The 9,478-nt window shown below is 35.5% G+C and overlaps 2 protein-coding genes across 3 annotated transcripts; one reads left to right on the forward strand and one right to left on the reverse strand.

The window, feature by feature from the left end:
* Nucleotides 1-345: 345 nt before the first annotated feature.
* Nucleotides 346-3,091, forward strand: LOC141834554 (14-3-3-like protein). 2 transcript variants are annotated; one of them, XM_074721868.1, is made up of 6 exons: nucleotides 346-409; nucleotides 866-1,318; nucleotides 1,406-1,484; nucleotides 1,641-1,763; nucleotides 2,594-2,710; nucleotides 2,798-3,091. In XM_074721868.1, exons 2-6 carry the CDS (start codon nucleotides 912-914, stop codon nucleotides 2,855-2,857), a joined length of 786 nt encoding a protein of 261 aa, XP_074577969.1. In that variant the 5' UTR covers nucleotides 346-409; nucleotides 866-911; the 3' UTR covers nucleotides 2,858-3,091. The 2 variants fall into 2 exon arrangements, with proteins under 2 accessions (XP_074577969.1, XP_074577970.1); XM_074721869.1 differs by lacking the exon at nucleotides 346-409 and adding an exon at nucleotides 475-532.
* Nucleotides 3,092-4,451: 1,360 nt separating this feature from the next.
* LOC141835411 (small ribosomal subunit protein uS3x-like) lies at nucleotides 4,452-5,552 on the reverse strand. The gene is made up of 3 exons (XM_074722864.1): nucleotides 5,520-5,552; nucleotides 5,313-5,444; nucleotides 4,452-4,787 (listed from the first exon to the last, which is right to left on the reverse strand). The coding sequence occupies exons 1-3, from the start codon at nucleotides 5,544-5,546 to the stop codon at nucleotides 4,623-4,625; spliced, it is 324 nt and encodes a 107-aa protein (XP_074578965.1). The 5' UTR covers nucleotides 5,547-5,552; the 3' UTR covers nucleotides 4,452-4,622.
* Nucleotides 5,553-9,478: the final 3,926 nt, after the last annotated feature.

Genomic DNA, 9,478 nt, shown 5'->3' on the forward strand with positions numbered 1-9,478 from the left:
TATTTTCTTCCAATTTTAAAAGGGTAAGTGAAGTTCAAAATATAATAATTTTTTTATTATTTTCATACTAAAATTTATCAAGCTTACTTTCTTTGTTTGAGTTATTTGTATTTATATTATAAATTAAAAATTGTATGTATTTAATAGAATTTAAGTAAAATTTAATTTTCATTTAAATAGAAAGGACATAATAATTCCTTTTAATTATTACCCAAATTAAAAAAAAGTATTTATCACGTCGTGCAGGGAAGACAGTTGTGGGCATTCCGGTCACTTCCACTTATCGACCGTGTTTCGATGTGTCATTGGATCGCTGACCGGATGGGAACTCTCTATATTTAGGAACGGGGACAGAGTCTCGCGCAGGGTTTTCCGCGTTGCCCTTGGACGGATCCAATCGCGAAGGAAGGTGGCTTTCCGATCCTCATCTCTGGCTTCGATTTCTCCTCTTCGTCTCCATTTTCTCCCATTGGATCGATCTGGTCTTTGCGTTGCGTTGCGTTGCGAGGCGTGGGGTTTCTCCTCGGGATAGGTTTTCCTGGTGTTCTTTTCGGCGATCTACATTTCTATTTCTCGATTTCCGTTTATCTTCATTGACCATCTCGTTCATCTTCTGTGGGAATGATCGATGGTTTAGATTTTTTTTTTTTTTTTTTGAAAAACATACTTTGGGTGAGAAGGTTTTGATCTTATGCTTCGTTTGTCCATGGTTCTCTTGCCCTTTTTGGAACTTAAAATCGCATTTTTATACAGATCAATGTGGAACGTGTTCTTGTTTATTGTATCAATCATTGTGATTTGGTGTTGGGATAGAAAAAACTGGCGCAAAAAATAATCCTCTTGTTCTGGATTTGTTTACTTGCAGGTTCTATACGATAGTAGTTCGCTAGATTCGTAAAGAGCAAGGAAGGATGTCGCCGGCTGAATCATCCCGCGAGGACAATGTTTACTTGGCCAAGCTGGCCGAGCAGGCAGAACGTTATGAGGAAATGGTTGAGTTCATGGAGAAGGTCGCGAAGACAGTCGACGTGGAAGAGCTCACAGTGGAGGAGCGAAATCTCCTTTCTGTGGCCTACAAAAATGTGATTGGGGCTCGCCGTGCCTCGTGGCGCATCATCTCCTCCATCGAGCAGAAGGAAGAGAGCCGCGGCAATGCGGGGCACGTTTCTTCGATCAAGGAGTACCGTGGCAAGATCGAGACTGAGCTTAGCAAGATCTGCGACGACATTCTGAAATTGCTCGATTCCCATCTCATACCTTCTTCCACTGCTGCAGAGTCCAAGGTGTTTTACCTGAAGATGAAGGGGGATTACCACAGGTTCTACAACGTATAAAAGATTTGAGTTTTTTCTTCTTCTCGCCTGATATGCACTCATCAGAAGAGCTTAATTTTCGCATCGAATAGGTACCTCGCCGAATATAAGTCTGGAGATGAGAGGAAGGAGGCTGCAGAGAGTACACTGCAAGCCTACAAATCTGCTCAGGTTTGATCCTCAATTGTCTCTTCACCATGAATCTACTTAGCTACATTCTGCTACTGGTTCACATAATAATTCTACTTGTCGAGGATGCACAGGAATTCTTAATATTTTTTTAAAAAAAAAAAGACTTTACCAAACCATCTCTTCCAAAATTTACAGGATATTGCCCTGGCTGAACTAGCTCCAACTCATCCTATTAGGCTCGGTCTGGCTCTTAATTTCTCAGTGTTCTACTATGAAATTGTGAACTCTCCTGATCGGGCTTGCAGCCTTGCAAAACAGGTTTGACTTTCTAATATCCTTTTCTTAAGTTTGTAGAGCTTACTTAGCTTTGATTATAATGATGTTGTGCAACAATTTAATGTAATAAGTCAGGGACAAGTGACAATCTTATGTATAATTGCATATTCCTGGCAATTACATCTATGATTCATCATGTATGGCTGGCTAGGAATAGTTGCTTGATTGAGAGAGTGAGGTTTGATGTAGAGAGTGGTTAGGTTGGTGCAAGTACATATACATGGGCCCCTAGGTGTTTACTCTGATATGATGATTTATCGGATGTAAGTTAACTTCCAAGATTTATATTGTTCATTCTGACCTACATATACAGACATGCTCATTTACCTATCAAAAACATATAATTGCATATTAAATAGTAAGATATCTTCCTTGGATACTATGGCCTCCCTTTTTCTGTTGAAGTCTATTTCTTTTACTACCTTGAAGTGTGAGAGGAAACCAGGCATATATAGTGCATCTGCCGGCAACTTAATATTTTTTATTTTTCTTGTTGAAAGTTCCTATGAGTCCCATTGAGTCCATTTCGAGTTGTTGCCACTTGACCAAGAGTAAGGGGATCAACTATTCAAGTCTACTTGAACTTGTATTAGAAGTGTCTGTATTGCTGAGTTTTTCAGAACCCTCTCGTAACTGATGTTTTTCATTGAATGTATTTGTGGAGGCTGAAAGTTCAAAATTTCAACAACAGAGGTGAGATAGATTTTACAATGTTTAGATCAGTAATACTTCATTCATGTCAGTTTACTGAATGTTGTCTGCGATACGAAAACATCATATGTCGATTTACTATGGAAATTGGTCTTCTACAGGCTTTTGATGAGGCTATCTCAGATTTGGACACTCTCAGTGAAGAATCGTACAAAGATAGCACATTGATCATGCAACTTCTTCGCGACAACTTGACCCTATGGACCTCTGATATCACTGTCTGTTCTTCCCCTTGAAGTTTACTTTCCCACTCCTATCAATTTAGTCTTCGGCACATCCTTATCAGGTTTATGCCTTGTTTTCAGGAGGATGCGGGAGATGAGATCAAAGAGGCACCAAAGCGTGAATCCGAGGAAGGACACTAACAGGAAGCAGGCTCGCGCTGCGACTGATGTTCCTCGGTATCTTGAGTTTGTTGGTCTCTTTCAAGTAGTCTTGGTGTGCTAGAATTTCCATTTGAACACTCTTTTGATCAAGAATGTGGAGATGGACAGTAACAGGAAGCACTTGAGTTTGTGGTTCTTTATTCTAGTTTTGGTATGCTACGATACGTTTATTTGAATGCTATCCTTTGGTTGTGAGCCCCTTCGGCTCGTTCATCTTTTGCAGTTCGATCATGTTGATATTTCATTCATGCAACACATTTCAATATGATGCTCATATATTCGACATACCTGGCCAGGGTTGGGTATAAATATGAAGCACTTGTAGGTCTTTCTTATGTTAATTGATTCTACATTGCATAACTTAGCTTTGACTACTAATATAGTTCAGAAGTAACATTCATATAGGTGGCAGATCCACCTTTTTGCAGAAGAAGTAACAAACATTTTTTTTTTTTTGAAGAAGTAACAAACAAAGTAATAAACTAACAAACTCTTGTCAAAACATAATTGAGTTGGTTACGATGGAGCAGAATTGAGGACAAAAGTTTGAATCTTGAAGAAACCGAGATAATATCCTCTTTTGTCGTGGCCAATTGTAATTTTTCAATTTACCTCCTTACAAATGGTTGTGAGACCGATTATATGGAGCTACTAGTTCGAATCTTGACGTCATAATCAATTGCCAACTGTAATTTCTCGATTTATCTCCTCATAAATGATTGTGAGACCGATCAGATGGAACTACTAAGATAGCGGATTCCATTTTTTACAGAAGCAATAATAAACATCTTGCCCTTGGAGCATAGTTAAATTAATTACGATGGAGCAGAGTTGCAAAAGTGGATAAATATTTTACTCTCATGGCATATTTGAGTTGGTTACGACGGAACAGAATTATAGAAATGGATAAACATTTTACCCCCGGGGCATAGTTAAGTTGATTACGACGGAGCAGAATTGCAGAAGTGGACAAGGGTTTGAATAAACCCTTCTTCATCGTTGCCAACTACAGCTTCTTGATTTATCTCTTCATAAATGATCGTGAGATCGACCATGTGGAGCCATTGCAGTGGCGAATTCCACCTTTTGTAAAAGAAGTAACAAATATCTAATCCTCGAGGTATAGTTGAGTTGATTACGACGAAGTAAACTTACTAAAATAAACAAGGATCAAATCTTGACAAAATTGAGACAATCCTCCCCTCTGTTATAGTCAATTGCAGCTTCTCGATTTACCTCCTCATAGATAATCGTGAAATTGACCGTATGAGATCGGTGGATGGTAGATTCCACCTTATGCTGTAAAAATAACAAACATCTAAAATCATGAGACTAACCCATCATTCATAAGGGTGAAAATATCGACTATTTTGTCGTGCTCGGGCTGTTTGAGGTATGAAATTCTTTAGTGCTTGTCATTTGAGCTCCTTTGCCGGCCAAATATGTTGATAGACAACACTTACACTAACTAAATAAATTACTTAGGAGAAACGCATTACTGATGTGTACCTAATAGGAATACAAGCTTTTATAAGAAATGAATAGAATGCCCATTGCTAAGAACCAAAATTGATTAAAAAAAAAACAGAATAACAATATTTAATTTTCAATTTTCATCAAAAGAAAATTAACAGAAACAAACGATCAAAGAAGAAGTTGCAGGCAAACAAAAAAAAAAAGGCTTATCCAAGTGATATGAAGTGAACATTCAAAAGACTGAAGGCAAACAGAGAGGAGATGAGGATCATGCGACAGGAAGGTCTGCAGGCACAAGGAGTGCTGGCCTGGTGTATTCCTCTTCGTCCTTCGGAGGGTGGATGGTGACCAGGTCGGGAAGAGGGGTGGTCGGGCCCTGCTTCCCCTTTGGGTCCCAGTCCAACATGATTTTCACCTTGATTCCGAGAACACCCTGTGCAGTTGTTGACCAGGATTAGATGCAGAAAAAACAAAGTTGCAGATTCAGATATAAACCCTAAACAAGTGTAAGAACAAACAGTTGTAGGTTCAGAATCGAAACTAAAACAAAGAAAAATGAACTTAAGTAACTCTCAAAAATCGTTTTCGAGTTCTAATTTGTAAACCTAAGATAAGATCATGCTATCATACTCTGCCTACTAATGTTCCTAGCTCGGTAATTGTTCCCTAGCTCGCTTCCAACAAGGATTAACTTGTCTTTCACAAAACCTTGATCTGAGTATGTCCAGCTCCTAGACACTTGCAAAGATGCCGCCTTTAATGTATTCTAAAATGATGCTCGCCCACTCTCCGATCTCCACCAAGAAAATCTAAGAGACCAAGCAAGTGTTGTGTGCAAGAATAGCCGGGTGGAAGATGCAAAGAGGTCGAGCGCTGACAGTATGGCTTATGGTGTTTCGAATTAAGGTTACGGTGAGCGTTTGGATCTACGCAATGGCTATGAATTTCACATACAAACCTGTCTGAGGAGAACATGCCTCACTGCTGAGTCGATGTATTCCTTGACTGGCTGACCAGAAGAAATCATGTATCCATCTTTGAACTTCATGGATTTAGCTCGCTGGGCCCTAAGTTTTCCGCTTACAATCACCTGAAAGAACTAGGAATCAATATCGACATTGCTGGAAATGATAATTGTTGCATGTATGGAAAAAGAATACAATACCTCACATCCTTTCGCGCCACTCTCCATGACAAACCTCAAGTTGCTTCCAGTATGCGAAGTTGCTTCTCTCAAAGTACGGTGGTCGTGTAATGTTGTGACATTCCTTCAACAACATTTTGTTGTTCTAAGCTTGACTCTTTTGGATGTAAGTCCCAAGGACCTAACAATTTATATCAGAGTCATGATATATATGAAGTCATGTGGGAATCTCAGGGGAGACCCTTACCATGGAGATAATGGTAGGGGCTCCTAATAAAATCCATGATAAACTCTCGAGGAAGATAAGTTCTAGTAGGTCGGTTGAATCGGATACTAAGCAGTCTTGACGGATCAATAAAACTGAACATCGAGGCAAGAAGGTCTAGTGAGTCAAGAGATTGAATGTTAAATAGACTTCAATTGGTGTATGTTGGTCCTTCGTTTGAGGGGAGAATTATTGAGATTATAATTAAAATTCCACATTAGAAATACATGGAGAAGATCATGAATTTATAAAATGAAAGATATTTTTATTGGAACGAGACCTTAAATTGAGTTCAAACATAAAATCATGAAAACATAGACACTAACAGGTATTTGACTACTGACTTGCAATATTGACAAAGGGAGTAGAGACCATGTCATCGGATGTTAACATCAAAGACTATTCAAATGTCATGTCATACTACATTGTCTCTAAACAAAGTTTAAGTTATAGAATTTTGTCTAACAAAATCCCGTTATGAAAACCCCCAATATTATTAATTTTAAAACAAAAATATTTCATTTCTAATTTTAAAGAGAAATTATAAAATCATTTGTAAATCCATTTTTAAAAACAAATGATATTAGTTTCAAATTAAAAATTTATTTTTAATTTTGTTATAAATTCGTTGTTATTTAGTCGTAAATAATCAAATATAACATAAACAAACAAAGAGTAGAATATTGCTCATAAGTAATAAAAATACTTCATTTCAGATATCTTCATGTTTTTAAAAAAGTTTTCTTCCTCATCTTCATCTTTTTATAATTATAAACTCTTGAAGATGGTAGGAATTGAATCTTATAAAAAATAATTATTTAAACAATAAAATCCTTCCTATATTAAAAAATTATTCTATCATCATAAATTGCATCTTATCGAATCGTTGCGGGACCTATGTTAAAGAGACGTATGAGATAATCGTTATTACCATCCATCTCAATAATCTGTGTTAAATGTTGTTGAAAGCCCTCAAGGCATAGTTGAGTTGGCTACGACGGAACAGACTTGTTGAGGTGGACCAGGACCGGCCCTAGGCCAGGGCAGCCAGGGCGATTGCTCGAGGCCCAAAAATTATCAAGGAAAGATTACCAGAGCTTCTCAGAGTTGTACAATATTTCACAGAGAGGTTGAGCAATGTAGAGGAGTCGACTAGGAGGGCTACCATGAAATAAATTCACTCAGGGAAAGACTGAGACGATAGGCTTTGATTAATCGGTTTTAGGCCTTAGACGAGAGGGCTATAGGCCACTTTCTCTCGTAAAGAAATGCACCACTTCTACAGACTGGACTAGAGGCCGACTTTCTCTCATAAATTCATAAGAGGAGGGCATGAGCAGGTATAGAGAAAGGAGATCTAGCACCTGTGATTGCATGCCGAACTCTCCGATCGGGACTAGGGGCAGAAAAGAAGGAGTTGCTTGTGCGAACCCAAGCACGGTCCAGCAGTAGAGGACTTAGAGCTTTAGAAGCCTTGACCATATAGGAAGCAAGAACTGGGACGAGCGACTACAACAAGAATCGGCTCTGAGTGGACAAGAGTCGAATCTATAAAACTAAGGTAATACCCGTAATGGAAGGAGCGAAAGCTAGCGGCTAGGGAAGGTGCTGTTAGAAATAATTTTGTTTTTTATTTCGATCATTCAAGAGATATAATTTAATTTTTTACTCATATTATTATTTTCTAATATTTTATTAAATCGCACGTACTTAATTTTTATAATATCGAAGTCATACAGTGCATTTACATTACACTCATTCTCCTTCTTTCTTATTCAAATCAAATTAAATTTGATAACTTATACAGATTTAATAAAATTTATCATTAATTTATTATGTGATCTAGGACAATATTACTCGCTCATCAATATTATCAATGAGTTCTTAAAAAAAATTTAATTTAAAAATATTAAATTTTTGAATGATCTAGATTCATCATTCAATTTTATTTCATCATTTTGAATGAAATTAGTTGATGAATCTTAAAAAATTATGAATTATTTTAAATCAAAATTAATTATAAAACTTTTTATATTTATTTTTTCATATCTGAACTCTATAATTGTAAATTGAGAGTAATTAATTTTTTTTATCCTCGAAGCATAGTTGAATTGGTTACTGTGGAGCAAATTTAATTATTAAAGTAGACAAGAGTCGAATCTCGACAATATTCTCTCCGTAATGATTAATTATAATTTTTTGATTTACATTTTCATAAATGATCATGGGATCGATCGTATGAAACTGCTGGAAACTATTGGAGTGATAGAGAGTAATTAATTTTTAAATGAGAAAAATATGTATAATAAGAATGTACTGTATGACTTCAATATTATGATCATTAAATATGTAAAATGAAAAATTTTGAAATATGTACAATTTAATAAAATATCATATTTTTAAAAAATTATAATAAAATAAAAGTCACTTTAGCATAATGACTTTTTTTTTAATAAGGAAACTAAGTCAACTGATTGAGAATCATATTCTTCTAAATTTTTGTTAAAAAAAGTAACCATCTTAGTTATTCACATGATTTTACATAGTCAATCTCATAATTATTGATGAAGTGATAAATTAAAAAGTTATAATTAACTACTATGGAACAGGACATTAATTATATTATTTTAAATGATCTATATTTATTTATGATTTATATTCCTTTATTAATGATTCATATTTCTTGATTTTATTATGTATATTTAAGACAGGACTTGCTACTATTGCCTGAGGAGGACACAACTGTTCCTGTTGCTGAGAGAGGAGGAAGAAGCTTGCACGTGTTTGAGTTTTAGCCCGGGGGCCACCATGAAGCTATTTTAATTTATATTTATATATTTATATGTATGTATGATTTACATCATACTGTTCACTCTTAAATCAAATTCGTTATCGGTCCGATTTTTTTTTTTTTTTTTTTTTTGTTTTAGTCCAGATATTTTATAATTCGTGACTCTACCCATGTGTTGTGGTCCTTGAACAAGGAGAAAGAAATCATAAAAAAAAGGTGCTATTAGTACATATTGAATTATCCATATGACTAAGAGCTCTTGCAACTCAGGTACAACGATGCAATTATCAAAGACGTGCTCTACTGCCAAATTAATAGTTCATTATGTGGGCCTCCCAATAGGAGACTTGCTATGTCAAAAATAAGAAAAACTCATCTCTCTCTTTATTTTTTACGTTCGCATATCGATCGCCATGCGGATTGGATAGTTGATCATAGTTTATATCAGTGTCGGCTCAAGGCATAGGCCTTAATAAAATTGGGGCCATTGTTATTAAAAAAATTTATTTTAATGATTTTTTTTATATCAATCGAATAACGTGTTTGTTTCGTGAGATCACGATGCTTCAATTTTTGCAGGGGCTACATCATGCCTATATGGTTACGCATGAGAATTTGATACCGCTTTGTACATTTGATGCACTGCTCACGCCTAAATGCATGAGAAGTTGTTGCATGTATGGTTGAATTGATGCATCATTCTAAAAATAATATCTTAATAAAGTATTATTTACGTTCAACAATATCTCAAGAAAGATTAAATAATTTAACAATTTTATCAATTGGAAAAATTTTATTAACAAAATTTAAATATAAAATTTTAATTAATAATTTTGTATCTCAAAATGCTAGAAAATTAAATTTTATATAAAAATTTATTTTTAAATTAATATCTAGAAAACTAAATTTTATATAAAAACTATT

Source organism: Curcuma longa, chromosome 9, assembly GCF_044706935.1.
Source record: "Curcuma longa cultivar G26 ecotype Majalengka, Jawa Barat chromosome 9, ITB_CL_G26_1.1, whole genome shotgun sequence".
Lineage (NCBI taxonomy): Eukaryota > Viridiplantae > Streptophyta > Magnoliopsida > Zingiberales > Zingiberaceae > Curcuma > Curcuma longa.